Raw genomic sequence first — 20412 nt, 5'->3', positions numbered from 1 at the left:
ATATGTACCACGGGCGAAGCCGGGGCGGACCGCTAGTTATGATATAAAAATGTTATTTTTGAGTTTTAGAATATAAGAACGTAGGTCAGTTATTAAAAAAGTGAAAATAAGAAAGTTTTTCGATTAGAAAGTGATGTTTTAGAAAATATATGAGGTAAATTTAGAGAAAGGGGTGCATAGGATTCAACGAGATTTTCTTTAAAAAAATTCAATTAGAATTATCGTGCATAATATAAACATGAATAGTAAATCTTCTGTGCTCATATTTCAAAATCATAATTATAAATAGAAAATTAATTTGGCAATATGTAGTTTATAAAATATTAACAAAATTAGTAATTTTATGTCAATAAAACATAATTACCGTGCGCCAGACCTGTTTTGTAGCATTTAAAATATATTTTTAGTTTTATCTCTGACTTTGTTATTACAAAACAATCCATCTTATGAAATAATAACATATAGACCTAATTATTGTTTGCGTGCAACTTCTCGAGGTCAGAACTCTATTAATATGAATAGAGAAGTTTGTTTATCTTATTGGTATACCAATTACATTATACTGGTTAAATTATATAAATTCGCAAATAAATGCATCCGAGCACATCGGTGACGGCGGCGGACTGGCGACGATGCCGGATCTCCTGCACGCGTTGCCGCACCGTCGCCGGCACGTGCACGTGACTGTACCCACCACTGGCCGCGGTGGAGACGGTGAGCTGCAGCGGCGCCGCCATGTCGGTGACGGCGGCGGACTGGCGACGTTGCCGGATCTCCTGCACGCGTTGCCGCAACGTCACCCAGAACATGCACGTGAACAGTGACTTGATGAGCAGCGGCACGCACGGCTCGCCGTCCACGCGGCCCAGGCCTATTTGCCGAAGATTCACCTCCTGTGGGGGTACCTCGATTGTAGTATAAGCACTTGATAAAAAAATATGTAGCTTGGCTCAGGCAGTAACTGCTGCTAACAAAACTTGTTATAAGCCAGGTAAATCTATACAAATATTATAAAGAGGAAAGGTTTGATTTTTTGTTTGTTTGTTTGTTTGTATGAATTGAATAGGCTCCGAAACTACTTGGCAGATTTGAAAAATTCTTTCACTGTTGGAAAGCTACATCATTTCTGAGTGACATAGGCTAGGTTTTATCCCGGAAATCCCACGGGAACGGGAACTATGCGGGTTTTTTTTTTAAAACGCGGGCGAAGCCGCAGGCGGAAAGCTAGTCAATTTATAAGCTTAATCAGTAACTAATTAACTACTACGACTAAACAAGTTACAAAGTGAAAATAAAAATAACCCACCGTAATATTAGAAGGCAGTTCATATTCGTAAAGATTCATTCCATAAATATACTGAGCTAATAGCAGTAACATGGCGTATAGGACCAATATAGGACTCGTCTTAAGCATAAAAGATCGTTGGTCCTGACAGAGCCACACAATATTTGCCCACATTAGGAACACGAAGGTCAACCAAGAGTGGAACATTATGCTCCAAGCCATCATTGTTATCGTTGTTGCTATGTAGGATGACCTGGAAAATGTAAAAAAATGTAATTTTCCATTCCATTCCACTATTTTTCCATAACCCAGTATCATTTATTTTTGTTTTTTTATTACCTAACAAGCACTTGGAAAAAGTCAATGATAGCAGATATTATATCATCCAACAAAGTTGGTTCTTCAACTTCCATAACAGATTCTGAAACAAAAGATGCATTTATTAAGATAAAAATGTGAGTTTCACATGCAGCGAACAATAACCTGTTTATCATATCAAATGTACGTGATTTTTTAATGCAAAAGTCGTTGGCAAAAGTGAATCACTATTCGAATGGTTAATAATTACGTCATTCGATGTTTCAAATTACCAATTGTATTTTGTGAGATGACCCCATATAACCTTCTTGATCTTCTAATTAAATCCTAATATGACTCGTTGTTCTCATAATTTTGTATGCAGCCTTTTTTGACATTAATCATAAACAATATTTTGTTTAACATGGTCTGAAGTCAGCTAAGAATCTCAAAATGAACTCTATATCAATTGCGATAAATATTGAATTTGTTTACCCCTTAAATTCAATCAACATACCTTCATCTGGTACTACTACGGATCCAGTAGAATCTTGATGCAATGGTCGAGACACAGAACCCGATCTTACGCTGGACCATCGCTTGCTTGGACTAATTGTGCTGATTAACTATACATAATATAATATAGATTAATATATGCTTAGACAATTTTATTAATGTTGATGTGTTTTTCCATGTAATACTTGTGCTCGAATTTTATTTTATATCGTCTTTTACCATTGGAAGTTCATCATGAGTAAATAAATATTATTTTCTATCTTTTGATAATAGATTTAATAATAGAACAACTTTCTGTGCTTTGTGACTTTGAAACCGTTTTGGTCTTCGCTAGGAATCGAAATGCGAAATAAGATAATTAATTTACAACCCATTCGAATGAGTTTTCATAAGCATTTTGAGCAGTGCAACTACTAATAGCATAACTTTATTCTTAACCACATAAAAAGATGTTTTATAAATTTTATATATCAGGATTAAATTATTTCAACAGTACCTTAACTACGTCCAAACATAAAACACACACAAACACAACAAATACATTCAAAATTTTGAAAAGTACAAATTAATATTAATGATTAAAAGCAACACTAATCAACTACAAGTGCTCTAGCATACTGGTGGACACAAAGCAATGCAAGCAGAAACACATGGTCATGATCCAGATATGGTTCCCAGACACACAGAATGATATCATGATTGATTAAAAGAAAAAAAATTAATACCCACGGGAGTAGTCTCACCGGTGTCACCGCGCAGTGCTTGGGAATTTATGTACGAATATGCAACCTACAAAAGAATGAAAAACAGGCTGCAAAAATAAAATTAAAAAAAAAACAAGATACGTAAAAGAAACAAAATGTTATTTTACAATGTTAGTAGAAGCGGACATGCCTTGCTTTAGTGCCAACTTCATGTTATCTAATTACCCAATCAGTGTGCTACTACGAGTGCCTTATTTACATTATTACTACATATGTATTCCTACAAAGCCCTAAGACAACTACATAAGTAACAATACATAATTTCAAAAGAGAAAATATCTTATAAACCGAGGAATCCGTACAAAATTGATTTGAACATCAATATTAATATTGGTTATTATTATTTCACTCCTCATAGCTATTATAAAGTTATTTCTTGATCAAATTTACACCCTTGCAAACTTAAAAATTTCCAGTAAGACACCTAAATATGGGCATCGATAATTGTTGGGAAAATATAATAATTAAAGGACAAAAGGTTCTTTATCATCGTTTTAGTACGGAATCCGTTAATTTTATTAAAATCCAATTATTATGCCATATAGTATTTATACAACCATGTGCTAACCAAAATACTATAAAAAGTGCATAGATGAAAATTTGACATTTGTGCGTACATCCAGGGGCGTGCTTACTCGAACTTTTTTCGTTGCGTTTCTCCATTTGTCTCTCGGCGCGTACCGGCTGGCGCGGTGGAACGAAACACCGCGCAAAAGCGATCCATTCACTTTTCCCGCTTCTACACCAGTTAAAGCACTCTTTTTCTTCGCCTATACCGCCCCATCAGCATTAATAAATTTCATTACGTGTACAACCCTAGCGTGGCTTTAATGCCCATCATAAATTGCTAGTGTTATGAACTGTAGCTTATAAATGCACCGCAATAGTAGCACCTAAGCCCGTACTTATAAAGGTATGAGTGTGTACAAACTACATAACAAAACTTGCCAAATCTACGCAACAGTGTTAATTGCGACGTCCGTTCCAAATTCTATTAAAGCGCAGAACTATTAGTCAGTTAACGTTAATTGAAAAGTTTATCATTCGTATCAAAATGCAATAGAAAGTTTAATAGTTTGGCGTTTACATACCTTGGGCTTGAAGAGTTCTCTCGATTCAATAGCCAGAAAGAAATATGCGAACAGAATGACTAGAGGGCTCGCCAGCGTCGCCCACATGTGATCTTCCGTGACTTCGTATGTAAAACTTGTCGATGAATTTGTACTATTTATTATAACTAGTTTGGTTAAACCGAAGTATCTGAAAATAAGGTATAAATAATAATAGATAGACAATAGTTGTCGACTTTTTTAGTGTAAACAATATTATCACAAGACAAATAAAGATATATTGACGCTCTGCTCTACAACTCACCTAGCCATGTCCATATCAGGTGGATATATCTCGATGAGCCAAGAGCACTGGTACACCAGCAGAACAGCTATATGGACCCCCATGATGGCCATCACACACCGACTTATAACCGCAAAGCCGCGCTCTAATGGCCGACCTAGAGCCCAAGCTGTAGCTGCCCCCATGAACACGAGGAAATATATCCCCGAAGTGATACTAGGCCGCATTATACCGGAGAACATTATGAGGAATAACGCTGCGTATTTGCCTGTGAAAGGAGAAATATTTACCTACGTTGTTCGTTGGAGATAGTTTTTTATCCCAAAAATTATCCAATATACTTGGCATTCAAAGAGGTTATATTAACTGTTTGATGAGGCAATAAAATCAGTGAAAAAACTTAAACATTAAATGAATATTTTCAATTTTTATAAAATTGTAACTGTGCCAAAATCATGAAAATTATGGTGTACCCACCAGCACTAGTTAGTAAAGGAAAATTCTGATGTTTAGAGTCTTTCCTCTCAACTTCCTCAGTAGGTGAGCCGACGAGGAGTTTCCGGACCATTATATACACAGCAAGGGACACGCCTGTCATTACTAACTGGAAAGAAATATTACGTGTAACAAATACGCTAACATTTTATTACTGTTAACGTTTACTACTGATATTATAGTAAAAAAATATAATAATCATAAATTTCTGAAAGAATAATCTAAACAATAGACTGGTTGGTTTATGAAATTCTGTGAGTAATTCTAATTTATAGTCGATACGAAACATTTGATTCATGGTTATATTGCTTCCATAAACAAACACATGTGGTGACTGACCTTCATCTATATTATTATCAGAAAATATAATGTTTGTATCAAATTTACCTCTGGGGCCAAATAGTGAATTGCCATGAGTGGATCTATACCATTGTAGGAGACTAGGCCAAGATTAAGTCCAATCTCTTTGATGATTGGATATTTTTCGAGAATTGAACCATAGCTCCCGAAGGCTGCAAGCACGCTGTGCCATGCTGCATGCGTTAATAATAGAAGAATAGACACGATGATATTCAAGAGAAGATATTTTCCTCGCCATCCTGAAAATTTTATTTAAATTCATATTATTTATTGTTTAGATTATACGGCTATCACTAAAAAGTAGAACACATGTTTATATGCATATATCCACTGAGGAATGCTACGCTTACGTAATCTCTTAAAGCAAATTGTGACGACGACCCGACAAATTTTATGTTTGATAACAATTAGCTGTAAATATTGCCCTTTCCACCTACGAATAATTGCTTATTCGGCAGGCATCAAATATAGACCTACATAGTTTATTCACAGTTTCATTAGAGACTATGATACTTTAAATAATATAATTTAGTACCTAATTTACTATTTTGTCGATAATTATTTTAAGACCTACTCTTCATGAGTAAACCATAAAAGTTTGTCGTGAATCATACAAATGTATAAACATGATTCACGCCAATTTGAATAGATTACATTTTTGTAATGTTCTGAATATGTTGCCGTAAATACTTGCCTTTAAACGTTTTGGAGTCAGGAACTTGAGGGAACGGTGCTATTAAGTAGAGAAGGAGGTATATAAGGGAGAGGCCAAACGGTCGTAGTGCTATACCTGCAAAAAAACAGATGCTTGTTCAAGTAATCTTATCAATGAAATCAATATGTGTTATCGGTATGTGCGTTGCATTCAATTTGCACGGTAATTCATTTACCTATATGTATTTGTTTTTAGGGATTACGTCACTTTCCAGACCCTAAACTTAATACTCTAGGAGTGACGTAATATTATAATATCCTTGAGACCATATTATAACAATTGAAATATTCAAAACTCATCGGTATTCTTTAGGCATCAAAATTTAGCCTTTGATTTCAATCAAATGTATCAGCGTATAGGTAATATGAATATTGAATTGTTATTAGAAGTTTATTTAGGTGTAGACAGTATTGTTAGTTGGAACCATAACACAAGGTGGAATCAGAACTCGGGTAACATTGCGTAAGAACTAAGAGCGATTAGATGTATGTATTGTAAACTGCAAAAAGCTTAAACCTATACATTGAACTTTTATAATATAAATAATATAAGTTGAAAGAAGAAAAGAAGTTTTTAATTCAAACACAAATATTTAAAGGATTAGATAGTAGGATATACTATCGGATATCTCAGTCCATAATATATTTATGGTAAACAAAAAATATTTTTAGTGTTATCGTTCGTTTCGCGAGCCTACTTACGTATCTGATAATGCGAAGCGCATTTTCCTGGCGATGAAATGCCATGCTAACATTTCACCGTAGCAAGCGTATATCGCGTTTTATACTTCGACCCATTTTTCCACTATCTGGAACCGACCTGCCTTTTATTGCTATTCCCTTTCAGTACTAAATTAACTGACCTGGTATTTCCGATGCTCTTTGATGTTATTATGCACTTAACTTTTATTCCAAACGAAAAGAAAAAAACATGAAACGGTAAGAAATTTTTCATGTCGACATTTATTAATCAATTGATAAATAAAGAACTTTATTTGCAGAAGTATTACCTACTTATTTTACGTTTATGCTAATCGCTCTAACTGAATGAGTAAACAGAGTAGGTAATAAGAAAGACAATACTGCTACTTATCATTGTGTAATTGATATTGTGGCATCTATAAATAAATATTTGCGGCTTTACTATTCAATGCACACCCACAACAGAATAACGTGTTCCGTTAGCTGTTCATAGATGATCTTTTTCAACAGTTAAGTATATTTAAAAAAAAGTTTCATTACTTTTTACTGTTTTTAAAATTTATTTAACTCAAAAGCTTTTCAATCATCGGCTTATTGTTAAGCCAGTAGCAATTAAAATCCTATCAGACCAGTTAGATAGATAGGGAGACATTTTAGATTCTTTACAGATTTATATCAATATTTTACGTTAAAATTATATAACGTTTACTTATCCTCATAACTGCTATGGATATGGCCTTGAATTATGCGGTTAAATTATTCCCCTGTGCCTTGTGACGTCTATTACCCAGCCCTTCATTTTTCATAATAACTAACATTATAGCATTATTATAACTTGTAACTATATGCATAATAACACAACATAAGACATCATTCAAATACATTATGTTGATGATTATCTACATTTAGGTACATATATATCTTTTTATAATTCATATCTAATGAAAATTATTGTTGTGAGAAGTTCCATTGACTGAACACAAATGGTAGTTAGCGCTTACTCACTGAAGTTTATTCGGCAGTTATAGGTATAAAGTCAAATCGTGAATCAAGCCATGGTAATTCTGTGAAGGTACACTAAGTTATGGCCTACAAACATCCTCAAAGAATTATGTATTTTTACTTCAGTAAGAATTGCTTTTGCTCTCTTGCTCTAGCATTGTTTGAGTATAAGACTTAAAATAGATTCAGCATTTTAAAACACCACGTAGTATATTTTGGAGCAGTAATAGGCTTACAGACACGAATTAGAGTTCACTGAGTCAGAATCAAAACGAATATAGGCCAAGTTTACATTTGTAGTTGTTTAAATAGAAAAATTTACTCAGCTCTGCTCAAACCAGATTTTGTAAATGGTGCACTAATTTATGGCTTACGCACATCGCTTTTATAAACTTTTTGTTATTTACTTACCCAAAATCCAAAAAATAGGGTAGGCAAAGAAAATAATAACTTGTGAAGCAAACAACATTCGGTTTAACAATCGGCTCTAGGTACCTACCGCAAAAGGGATTATTGTGAGCGCGGTAAAGTTATTTTATTAAAAAAATCAACATAGAGCAGAGTTGTGCAACATTGTAGCATTCGTAAATAGATCAATGACCTGGCGCTATTAATAAGAGCTACATATTTGGATATTCACAAAAGATTATCTCATCATGTTTCCTGTCTCAAGTCATCAAGTGGCTAGCCAGTTTTAGCTATTATAGTTTTGGGAAATATTTCTAGTGTACTGTTTTTAGTTAGTAACGACTGACGTGTCAAGGTTAGGCGTTTTATAAATATAAAGGAGCCTTTACAAACAATGGTAACTGCTAAAAATCATTACACATGGAAGCAAAAAAGACAATGTAGGTACCGTCAAATGTGGCTACTTGACCTTTACTTGGCAACTTGACCACACCTTCCGTTTAACAACAAAATATCAAATTTTGTAGAATTGAAAGCAAATTGACCTAACGTATCGATGTTGGTAGGTTTTTAAAATATTAATTGGCAACATATTTTAATTTTAAAGCGGTAACGCTGTTGGTTCTCGCAATATAACGTATCGAAGTGTGACTGTGACTAAGGATCTTTTGCCGGTGTCAGTATTATTATGTTTGTAGAGCTTAAACTGCACATCTCAGGTGAGTACAGTTTTGATATGTTGTGTAATAAACCCTAGAGATTGATTTTACAGTGGGAACTATCCAATTTTAGGCTCATCTGTCGAAATATTTGCTTGGGCATTGATGCCTCAGGTTAGGTCAAGTTGCCATTGACCGCTGCGTGGCAACTTGACCGACGCCTAGGGTTGACACAAAAAATAACGTGACTGCATTTTTTCCTTTTTTTTATCTGTTTCGAGTTTTGCATAGTAAAATCAATAAATTTGCTGCAAATTTCGGACAATCCAGATACTTATACTCTCTTTGATGACAACGATTTAACATACATATTTCTAATGAAAAATAAATGTTTCCTTACCTATTAATAAATACCTATAAGTATTAAGTAATATACATATACATATGTATTAAATTTAGTTTAATAAATAAATAGTTCATTAAAATTGGTGTCTTATTTGTGACAACCCTATCCGACATGTAATGCTTTGTATGAAATCATAACAAATCCCGTGGCAACTTGACCAGGTAGCCAGAGCCTAACAGTTTATTGTAAAGCTTCGGGCTGCAATATTTAAAAAGTCGAAGACTTAAAAAGTAATAGCAACTTAGCCTAAAACAAGAATGTTAAGCATCTACCTATGAAAACTGATGTGCAAGGTCAAGATACCACATCAGTGTCAACTTGACCTGTATTACGTTTATTTGTAAATAATGTCAGATTCAATATATTTTAAAGAAATACCTAGTAAAAGTGAATGATGAAATCATTCATGACATGAACAAATCATAAAATGTTAATAAAAGTTTAACATAAATAAGTTAGCTAAGAAAAAGTAAAAAAATGTGGTCAAGTAGCCACATTTGACCGGTACCTATTTGCTTGGAATTTTATATAGTGAGAAATAATTAACTGAGTGCCTACTTAGTGCCTTCTATAAGTGCTATAAAATAAAAATAAAATAAAATAAAAATTTATTTTCAAGAAACAGGTACAGCATTATGTTCAGACCCTGACCTTCGAACTAGTGGTAAACTGTGTTTCGAAGGCCAGTTTCTTCCCAGTCTTTATATCTATATTATATTTATATGTTTCTGCAAACTCACAGTTTTATGTTTATACAGTAAAAATAGATAAAAGGAGAAAAAAAAAATATAACTATATCTATACAAAAAAAAAAAGGAAAAACTGAAGTTAATATTTCAATTTTAAGAAGTCATTCCCATTATAAATATTGTGTGCACGTATCTGTTCGCATATAATAAATATATATATATAGTGTGTGTGTGTGTGTGTGTGTGTGTGTGTTTGCATGTGTGTATGTGTTTGTGTGTGTGCATGTGTGTGTTTGTGTAGAGCATGTGAGTAAGTTAGTACGTATGACATGTGGGTGGGTGGTTGAATACGTCCTAGTGATTTACTATCATTAATTTTTCTGTTTCTTCGTAATCCATATCTTTTAGCCAATCTTTCACAACTCGTTTAATTTTATTATGATTTAAAACCCTAACGTTGTATTTACTATTTAACAAATTATACAATTTTGTTGCTAAGAATTCATATTGATGTTGAGCGAATTTGGATGAGGTTGAGGGGATAGGTAGCCGATTAAGTCTTTTTACCTCTGTATTAGAAAGATCTATCATGCGATGTTTTCTGCGGATGCACTGGTAAATATAAGATTTTCGAACACTAAGAACATTTGATTTGTTGTATATATCAGTTGTAGGATGTTTATAATTAAGGTAGAACATAACCTTAAGGACAGCCCTTTGCGCCCTTTCTACAGGCAGCATTAGAGTTTTGCAGGCTCCTCCCCAGACAGATATACAATAAGTTAGTATACAGTGGCAAAGAGCATTGTATACCTGGATGAGCAGAGTAGTGTTGGCAATAGACCGAAGATTTTTGAACACGAATATAAGTCTTCTGATTCTTTTTACTGTGCTATTTATATGTTGTTCCCATCTTAATTTGTCATCGTATGAAATGAAATGTGGATTATTTCAGTCTAGCACTATGAATTGATAACTTATAGGTCTTTACTCTTTAGTAGCGACACAAGAAGTGATACAAAACTTATTGAACTCTATGATGTACGAATTTTGAGCAGTTAATCCAAGTTCATGGACAAATTTTGAAACCAAGGGTGATCCACAATTTGTAATAAGTAGATAAATACAATATTGTTGTTAATGTAAAACTGCACTCTATTATCAATTGTTTATCCCACTCAATTTCCGCTGGTGATTGTATAGATTCATGCCTAAATAATATTATATTAACTGTTAATCATTCCAATACAATAAGACAATTTAGATTACCACGTGTGGCTTGTAGCTGTAACTTAAGGTGATGAATTAATTTTTCTAACATTTACGGCCCTTTTCAAACCTTCGTAATTTTTATATTATTAAAGTTGTCGTGATGAAAATTCTTGACAAGAAAGTTCAATAGTAACACAATACGTCTACCGTTTTAGAAACATGATTCCATGATATTTTCTCGATAGAAAAAAAATACAAAGTTCTCATTGTTATTTTTTTTTAATCTCTGGCATCTTCAAAATAACAAACGTAAAGTTACGACTTTTTGGATATTAACTATAAAATATACAACCTATACGTCTACCGTGTTAGAATTTTGAAATATGCGATGGTTTTGAAATAAACAAGAAATACTTGAAATTAGCGCGCGACCAGCCAATATAGCGAGAGCCGCCCTGTACCTTCCTACCCCGATCGCTGCACGAGTCATTCCCGCTACGGCCGTCACACGGGGAACTTGTGTCGCTTGCGCAATCGTAAAAAAGGGTGACAACACGATAAGACAAAATGAGACAAATGGGGACAATAAAGAAAATAAAAAGAAGAAACATAAAGGTTGGAGGAAAAAGAATGCTTACAATTGGAACAAATTAATGAAGTAAGTTGGTTTTATTTTAAATTTGATGATAATTGTATTATAGACGATATTTGATATGTACCCCTGTTTTAAGTACATAACGAATGTGTAAGATTTTTTCATTTATAGCATAAATAATCTTTTCAGAAATCCGGAATCCAGAAGGAAAATAAACCCACTGATTGTTCACAATGTGAACCCACTCCTTCGTAAGTACCTTTATTCAGTCAAAAATGTATGTTATCAACGCTCTACTGGTTTTATCGCATGATTCCATTTTTAGCAAAAAGCAACAAAGTGCAAAGAAATAAAAAATCATGGTGAACTTAGTGGAAGTATGGTGGATGTAATATGGAACAGGAGCTCATTGGAGTAGTATTATATTTAAAAAAATACGAAAAAATTTCAAGAATTACATTTCTTAGTAGGTGGTAGATAAGTATGTTGTATAAAGAATTTGATGTTGATATTTATTTCATTTATACTTACTACACCTGTGCGGGAAATTGCTTAGTACTAAAACAGGTTTATATTCATATTTACATAGTAATGTGAGTTTTCATTTCGAAAAATTTTGTGTAAGTATATTAAATTGAGTTCCTGGGTGATCTGGAAACACAATTGGGCCCGGAAGATGGCGCTGCAGTCACTCCTCCTAATCACATGAACCGATTTGGATGAATATTTGTGTGCACATTTCATTGTTGTGGGATGATTGGTTGATTCGTTTTCACATTAGCTAATATTATGTATTTTTGTTGTAAACTTAATTTAATGTTTATAATACATTATTTTTGGTATAAATAAGCCAGTGTTCGTCTCACATTGCTGTACCTGCCTACCTACCCTACCAGGGCCTAACTTTGTTCTGGCTATTTTATTTTGATTATTTGTAATGAATAATTACAATTATAATAGAGTGCAAAAAATAAATACATGCGTCAATATATTTTGTGTTTTTTTTAAAACAATTTTTTTATTTAAAAAAATATCATTCCGACCGCGGCTTTGCCCGCGTGGAATTAGGTTATATCGTGAATCCTGTTTTATCCCACAGAAGTGTTCAGTTCGGATAAAAAGTATCCTATGTGTAAATCCAGGCAATTAGCTATATTTTATCAAAATTGGTAATGTAGTCTTGACGTGATTAAGTAACAACTAACAAAAAAATATACAAATTAACATCCATTTCGCATCAGTTTTACTGTATTAGTGATATCTTCCACTCTTGACTTTGACTGAGAAGAATTAGGGTTTATAACTTCTTTCAGAAATAGTACCTTTCATTTCTAGGCATGATGTAATATCTACGTCAGCATCAAATTCTATCTAAATCAATTCAGTAGTCCGCGTTATTGAGTACCATTTCATTTTTTCAGAGTAACAATATTTTTTGTTATTTTAAAGATTATTTATAACCTGTATTATTTTGTAATAAAGTTAACATTACGAAATAATAATAATTATTAATAATGTCTAAGTAGTTGTTAAAAAGAAGATTATTTGTTTATAAGCAAGAAAATAAAACCAATAAATCAACAATTAAATAAATACAGTATAACAATATTATAACTGTATGACGACTCCATACATGTTTGTCCCGAGTCGGCCAGCGGCAGCGCGGCGAGTTTGCAAGAATGACTTCGCGCACACCCGCGTTCGCGATAGCGAGCTATTAGACTCCGCCCGCCAAGCAGTGGATTTTTTTTTGTGTATCGTCTTAAATTAAATATACAGTATGTACTTCAACAAATCTAATTAGAGCGTAAAAAAACTAGAGTGTTTACTTTTAAAACTATCGACGTTACGAAAATAAACAGTACAAGAATTACGATCTGCAACTTGAATTTAAAAACTGGGAAAATACGAAAACGTGTACGTTACTCAATCAATAATAATCGTACCTACTCATTTCGTCACCTTACTGAGCGCAAACCTAAAAAGAGATGTTTATAGCAATCTGTAGATTGTTTTGGAAACTGATACATTCCAATTCCTTAGAAAGCATTTATAAGGAGTATTAAGGATATAAACCTTACGGTATTTTTAATCCTTCCTTTAAAAAGCAACAGAAATATAAACGTTTGTATTAATTAATATATTTAATATTCATAAATATATTTAATTGAAAAAGGTTTAGCATACATGCCTAGTGGTCTGTGGTCCAAATGATGCTATTAAGGCTAAAAGCAGACCTTAGAATACATACGTAATATGGCAGTGCTAATTATAATAATTATACTCAGAACAAGTTCGATAGTGTGATGAGATCATAACGTCAGTTAACCAGTTGAACTGCTGTGTGACCTTGTGAATCAGAAACGATAAGGCAAGCCGGCCCAATACGTAGATGTCCAAAATCGGTGCGTTTCTATACAGTTAGGTAATGTAGTATATTTGCTTTTACATGGAATGCCAAACGTTTTGTCCGTTTCATAAATATTGAGTTTTGATTTGCTTAATATACAATAACACGTCATTTAAACTGCTGTTCAAAAAGTAATAACAGTAATGTTTCTTGGAAATAAACTTCATAATGTAGCTTCATAATATAGCAATTCAGCTTTGACTATTTCTTTTACTGTAATAATTTAAAATCATACCCAATAAAAAATAAATTATTAATAAAAAAAATTAAAAGAAAACTGATATTAAATATCAAGTACCTAATTATTTAATACCTATAAGGTACTGCTTTGCTCAAAACCGTAAAATGTACCTACTGTAACTTCAGTACGACACCCACAAAATTTCGGGTCATTTGTAACAGGATGGCGGTTCTACAGGGGTCTTAGTACGCAATGACAATAAGAAAAATGATGGTCAGAACGCTGATACCGGATACCTTAAGATACTGTGATATAAAATATTACAGTATCTTAAGATAAAATATTATAGTATCTTCACCGTGTGTGACGCACTTTAAGCACGTAAACATAGGAAGATTGAATATGTCACCTGTTTCCCAACATAGATCTATAAACCTATTTATCGTGAACCCGAGATTGCACTCGTAAAATGTTTGGACACGATTCTCTTTAATTCCCGCACCATTCTATTCTTAACGAACTTTCTAATTTAGATTGTCCGATAAAGAATTCTTATATATAAGGAAAATTAAAATCGGACACAATAAGAGTATAGAGGTAGAGCTAGTAGCAATTTTTTTAAGAGTATATTGGGATGATTTTAAAGGAAGATCAACTACGGAGTTTCGTGCCGGTTCTTCTCGATAGAAACTGCTTTTAGAATCGAAGGTAAATGGCAAAATATGTTATAACGTTTTTAAAAGTGCTTCTTGAAAAAGTCAGAATAAATAAATGTTTGAGTTTGGAATAAAGGATCACCATCAATTATCTTATTTTTAAACAAATAACATTCATTGAAATAAGTTGAATTGTACCTAAGCAGTATCCACCTAGAAAACGAAATGTTAATCGACGCAGTCGTTTCTAATTACAACCTTGTAACAGTTGTAACACATGCATTGAAGAGTTCTCGACTCTCTTTCCATTATTCCATTGATAACTTTTAAAAGTTAATTCAAATTGATTAACATTTATGATACAAATTATCATATTATGGTCAGTAATGTAGATATAACAGGGTGGGGACCTAGAGATTTTTTAGAACTTATGGTAATAGTCGTCATTGAAGCAAATGAAGATTGCGTGACAGTTGACACCATTGCTGTCATTACATAGAAAGGTCCAGGAGTTTAATTAATTTTATTTAGCTCCCGGTGCGGGTGTCGTGTTTGCAACTTGTTTTATATTATGAAAGTAATGTAAAGGTGTGTTTACAATATCTTGTCACATGGGCATGACGCTGCAGCTAGACAAAGCTAGAGAATATAATCTACGATTTAGTAATTTCCAAAATAAATTGCATTACCCACCGAAAGCCTGGAAATGAGATCGGCTTATCTTTTCCAATTTGGCATGAAAAGCTAAAATATCTTAAAAGAAAATGTGATATGGTGCTATAATGCTGTAGAGGCGAAATGAGAATTCAAATGTGTAAACGTTGCGGTCAATAACTCATACATTAAAATAACATCTGTGTCAGTTTGTTTCTCCTGGTTTGATCAGATTATAAACACATCCATTTTAAAACTTCAATTTTATTTTATAATGCCAGTAGATTCCATATTAACACCAAACGTAACGAGGGTTAATTAAATGGACAATTCAGACAATGTAATTGTACATCACAAGTGACCTTACCTAGCATCAGATAAAAAAGATAATTCAATTTAAGGAATCAATCTGTGTACAAACATGGCAAAATAAATGTCATAAACACTAAGTGTGCGTCCACACTGAATGCGCGGTGGCGGCGGCCTAGGCGGGCGCGACGAGCGGGCGCTCGCGGTGGCCACACCGACGCGCGAGCTCAAGTAGCGGTTCGACGTTTTTCGGGTGTTGCAAACTTTGGACGATTTGCTATTTTTACTGGACAGTCCGATTTTGAGATGAGATCATTATAGAAGTTGTACACGAAATAAATAAAACAGTGGAATAACGGGTGAATCTTATATGAAGAATTGAGATTATACCCTACAAAATTACTGTGGTGTATATAAGTGTTTTAGATTGAATCGCACTTATAAATAAAGAAGTTTCACTTCAACAATTAAGTATTTACCGCTATTTTACGAAAAACAATAAAGGATATAATATAAGAAGTCGAGCGACAAGACCGAACTGGTTTGATACCCCCGCCGTCCGCGCATTGGGTCGCTTGCTGACTAGGCCCGTAGTGTGGCCAGAACGCGCGTATAGGAGAGTTTGAAAACTACGCGCGCTGGCTCGCTCATTACCGTCGCACTAGGCTTCCGCCATAGTCATTTCAATGTGGACGCAAAGGCGCGTTTCATACGTTTGATATTTCGCGCCCGCCGTCGCAACCGCGCTAGGCTCGCAGTGTGGACCTGCACTAACGTTATTCAGTATTTATCGTATAATATTAACACAATACAGTCTATATTAATCTACTTTCAGGACTATCTGCTTGAAAATGTTTTGTATCCAATAGATTTATGTGTAGTGTAGTGAAGTTTATTGTTTAAACTTGTAGTCTTCGAAATGGATGGCCAGACATTTAATTAAGGACAAGGTGCAGACAGGCGTGGTCCATTAGTTAAGTAAACGAGTCCCAAATCATACTTAGTATATACAGCTCTAGCCGTTGCAGTACCTAACTATTAGATACGAAGAAGTACGCTTCAACATTCTGGAAAATTTACTGTGAATTGTGATCTAAGATCTCTAGATCTGGGACTCTACAATCGCGAGCCACGGAAAAATTCTATAATATTTCACTATAATCAATTATGTCTCTGGACTCTGAAGCTTTATGAACAAGTGTGCGTACAAACTTCGCAGTTCGCTACAACCATCGAGTCAACAAACGCCGCGGCCGCCACGGTTTGCGATCACGCAATCATAAGGGGTCGTGCAATTTGGCGGAGTAATCAAAGGTCTCGTGTAGGCCACGACAACTCGGTCAGGTCGAAATACATATCGCTAGGACGCACCCAAAATGACGCGCCCTGAGGATACATTATTCCTTCCCCGCAATGCGACATTATTATTATCAAACAGATTTGAATTACAATATTAATAAAAATGTAAAGTTTACGCTATTTTTTTCTGTAACCTTTCTTTTGATATAGCAGCTATCGGCGTTATTGCAAAACACGATCCTTGTTTCAGGGATAAAGTAGTGTTTAAATCTTCTTTTTTCTAATGAGATATAGATACGATTTCATGATTATAAAGATTTAGAAGATCATAATGATTTAAAAGTAATAAAAATCACTTAAAAATTGTATAAATACCACAGCACTACATTTATCTAACTCGTGACAAAATAAGCTTAGATATTGCCTTTAATAAATCTTTTCAAAGTGATTTATTTACTAAGATATTACGTTAACACGTATTACAGATGTATTTATGTATAAATAAGTTAAACATTTGAGATTTTTATCGCCTCATATTTTAAAACAGATTGATCGTAATGTTTATTTCGGGAATTCAAACTGAAGAGGCTGAAATACCGTCCAATACATGTCGCTTTGTGAAAGATCCGGGAAAAATCGATTGTAATTTTATATCTACTATTAATAATAGATGACCTTAATTTGATTCGGGTTCTAGGATTGCCGTAATTAATAGCTGCATTATGAATGTTTCTGGTTATCCAGTGTCTATCATAGTATACCTACTAGATCTTACGAAATAATTTACACTTTAAGAATTGTAAGAGATTTTTTATAGAAGTAGAATGGAACAAGCTGAGCCGTGCGTTCTGGAATCAAGTTTTTCTATAGCTCATGTATTATTTGTATAATCCATATTATTGTAAAGTTTCATCTAAATCCGTCCAGTAATATTTCCGTGAAAGAGGAAAAAGTTTTGAACAAAACATCTATCCATAATCACAAACTTTCGCAATTGGGGGCGTCCATAAACTATGTGAGGTGTTTTTTTTTTCTATTTTTTTCCCTCCTCCCTGGTGAGACGTCGTGGGATTTTATTTAACCCCCACCAAATTTATAAACCGAGGTGAAATTAAATTTATTTAAATAAAAATCGTATTTAAATTTAATATGTCTTAGAAGTTATTATTTAAACATTTAAAGTAAATGGAAAATCTTATTTAACTTAAACGCCCAGGAAATATTTATTGTTTCTCAAACAGTTCAAACAAATCATAAAAGTTCAAGAAAGTATGTCACATTTTCAACTACCCAGAGATAACAATGTGATTGATAACATTTATCTCCTCATACACAATTAAAAGCTTATGAAATCCATAAATGTTTACAAACATATACATGGATAGCAGGGGGAAGGATTTTGGGGGTAAAAACCTCCCACAAATAAGATAAGAAATTAAAATGCACAAAGCGAAAACCAGGAAAGTGTTGCAGCCTAATTCTCATTAACAATTTTTTTTTCATCTTATGCTGTTACACTGCTTGATAAAGAACTTCCCCTTAATCTTTTGGAAGCTTATTTCATTAATGTATTTCTTATAATAAGTATTATTTTATGAACTTGTAGTCATTTTACTTTTTTTTAACTCCTTCGAAATTATAATCTGATCTGGGTCATACACACTACACAGTAATGTAAAACTTATATATAAATATGCAGTGGAGTTCTATGACAAGAATGGTTATGCATTGATAAGAACATAATATTGAATCACAATATATTTCTAACTAACACACAAAAAGCATAAACTCAAATATTTAGCACTGATTTATAAGTAGGTACATAATTTTGAAATGATGTTGTTGTTGTAACTTGTTCCTTTTTTTTTAAATTAAAACAATATTAAAGATGAATGTAAAGAAATATGGGAAATTGTATGCAAATTTATATGTTTTAAATTTCACTTACTCAAAAGGAATGCTGCTGGCAGCACTAATCGCACCAGCAACAAGGACAGGTAGTATTTATGCATGGTGGTGCTGAAACAAAACAAAAAAAAATTAAAAGGATATCTAACAATAATTGCAATCATGTAATTTTTACTACTACTGGGAAACATCAATCAAGCTTTTAATTGGATTGAATTTTAATTACATACAGTGGTACAAAGGTAATTTTATAACAATTAAAATGTCTTAAAAAAATAAAATAATAAGTATATAAAAATAAGCTTTGTACTACATATAAAGATAATGATGATTATTTTAATCTATAAATGTTCCATCTCTGTTTCACTCTTTAAAAAAAACATTTTTTTTGAAATTTAATTGTAATACATATAGGAAACTAGCTTTCCGCCCGCGGCTTCGCCCGCTCAGTCAAAGAAAGACCCGCATAGTTCCCGTTCCCGTGGAATTTCCGGGATTTCGTCATTTTCCCGGGATAAGAAGTAGCCTATGTCCTTTCTCGGGTATCAAAATATCTCCATACCAAGTTTCATGAAAATTGGTTCAGTAGTTTAGGCGTGATTGAGTAACAGACAGACAGACAGACAGAGTTACTTTCGCATTTATAATATTAGTATGGATAAGATTGTTGAATACAATAACAAAATAAATTGAATAGTGTCTTGAATTCTAACGAAATATGGACAATATAAGAAGGCAGAGGTAAGTAAAAAGTTGCTTTGAAAGTTGCGAATAAATATAAATATAATTTTTTTAATAAAAAAATAACTCAAATGCTATTATAAAATCAAAAGCTTACTCTTTCAAAGGTATGGTTATCAGAAGTTTTGCACACATGAAATAATTGTAATATTTTACATTATAAAAATAATATTAATGAAGATAAAAATATGCCGTTAAAAATAAGAATAAATAAGTACCTTTACATGAACTACGTATCTAAACTAAACAAAATCCACTTTGAAAAACACACTTCACTTTAAACTTATAGTCATTATATAGAAGTTTTTTATTTTTTAATTTAAAACACTGTTTTATCATTTTATTTACATCATTAATAAATCATAATATGAACCAAAACACGACCCTCATCCTCCAATTCTCCAGTGACACTTGCGTCTTGCACCATTTTTTGTTTGACTGACAGCTGACTGGCGACTGCTGACGTTTACTTGACAGTAAGCAGCTGTGATGCACCTCTGAACAACGATCATAGGATTCTTTGTTCTGAGTGATGCACGGTGTTAAAACCGTAAATTTACCGATTTCGATATAAAAATATATAAATATTTTATTAAAATATTATATTTTCTGATTATGAATTCTATGATCATGGCATTATAGATTGCCTATCAAAAATAGCTATATAACACTGAGTAAATCATGCAATAAAGCTTATCGATACGGTACTAAAGCGATACTGAAATATCGATTTTTATAATTATTTTCAAATAGTATTTATTTTTAATTTTTACAAAAAAAGGTTTTATTGTAATTGA

At 33.1% G+C, this 20412-nt stretch overlaps 1 protein-coding gene and 1 long non-coding RNA gene across 8 annotated transcripts in view; one reads left to right on the top strand and one right to left on the bottom strand.

Moving 5' to 3' along the window:
- The window catches only part of Piezo (piezo type mechanosensitive ion channel component), a 48299-nt gene extending 28268 nt beyond the window's left edge, over positions 1-20031 (bottom strand). For 3 of the 7 annotated variants that reach the window (XM_089702570.1, XM_089702608.1, XM_089702616.1), the window contains exons 1-12: positions 19834-20031; positions 18915-18985; positions 5765-5860; positions 5098-5309; positions 4693-4819; positions 4237-4483; positions 3954-4122; positions 3480-3632; positions 2100-2208; positions 1625-1706; positions 1307-1538; positions 695-893 (exon numbers count right to left, since the gene is read on the bottom strand). In XM_089702570.1, coding sequence (XP_089558696.1) covers positions 695-893; positions 1307-1538; positions 1625-1706; positions 2100-2208; positions 3480-3632; positions 3954-4122; positions 4237-4483; positions 4693-4819; positions 5098-5309; positions 5765-5860; positions 18915-18978 — 1690 coding nt within the window. In that variant the 5' untranslated portion in view covers positions 18979-18985; positions 19834-20031. Of the gene's footprint in view, positions 1-694; positions 894-1306; positions 1539-1624; positions 1707-2099; positions 2209-2827; positions 2888-3479; positions 3633-3953; positions 4123-4236; positions 4484-4692; positions 4820-5097; positions 5310-5764; positions 5861-18914; positions 18986-19833 lie in introns of all 7 variants that reach the window. The other 4 variants (XM_089702624.1, XM_089702579.1, XM_089702587.1 and 1 more) reach the window with 3 other exon arrangements.
- LOC149490310 (uncharacterized) lies at positions 10948-12446 on the top strand. Its single transcript, XR_016316497.1, has 3 exons — positions 10948-11520; positions 11647-11708; positions 11783-12446. It is a non-coding gene; the product is annotated as an uncharacterized LOC149490310 (long non-coding RNA).
- Positions 20032-20412: the final 381 nt, after the last annotated feature.

This window comes from Colias philodice, chromosome 2 (genome assembly GCF_061535455.1).
Source record: "Colias philodice isolate Cphi_HAF_F1 chromosome 2, ilColPhil1 Martin Lab GWU primary, whole genome shotgun sequence".
Lineage (NCBI taxonomy): Eukaryota > Metazoa > Arthropoda > Insecta > Lepidoptera > Pieridae > Colias > Colias philodice.
This window is presented reverse-complemented; position numbering and strand designations above follow the sequence as displayed.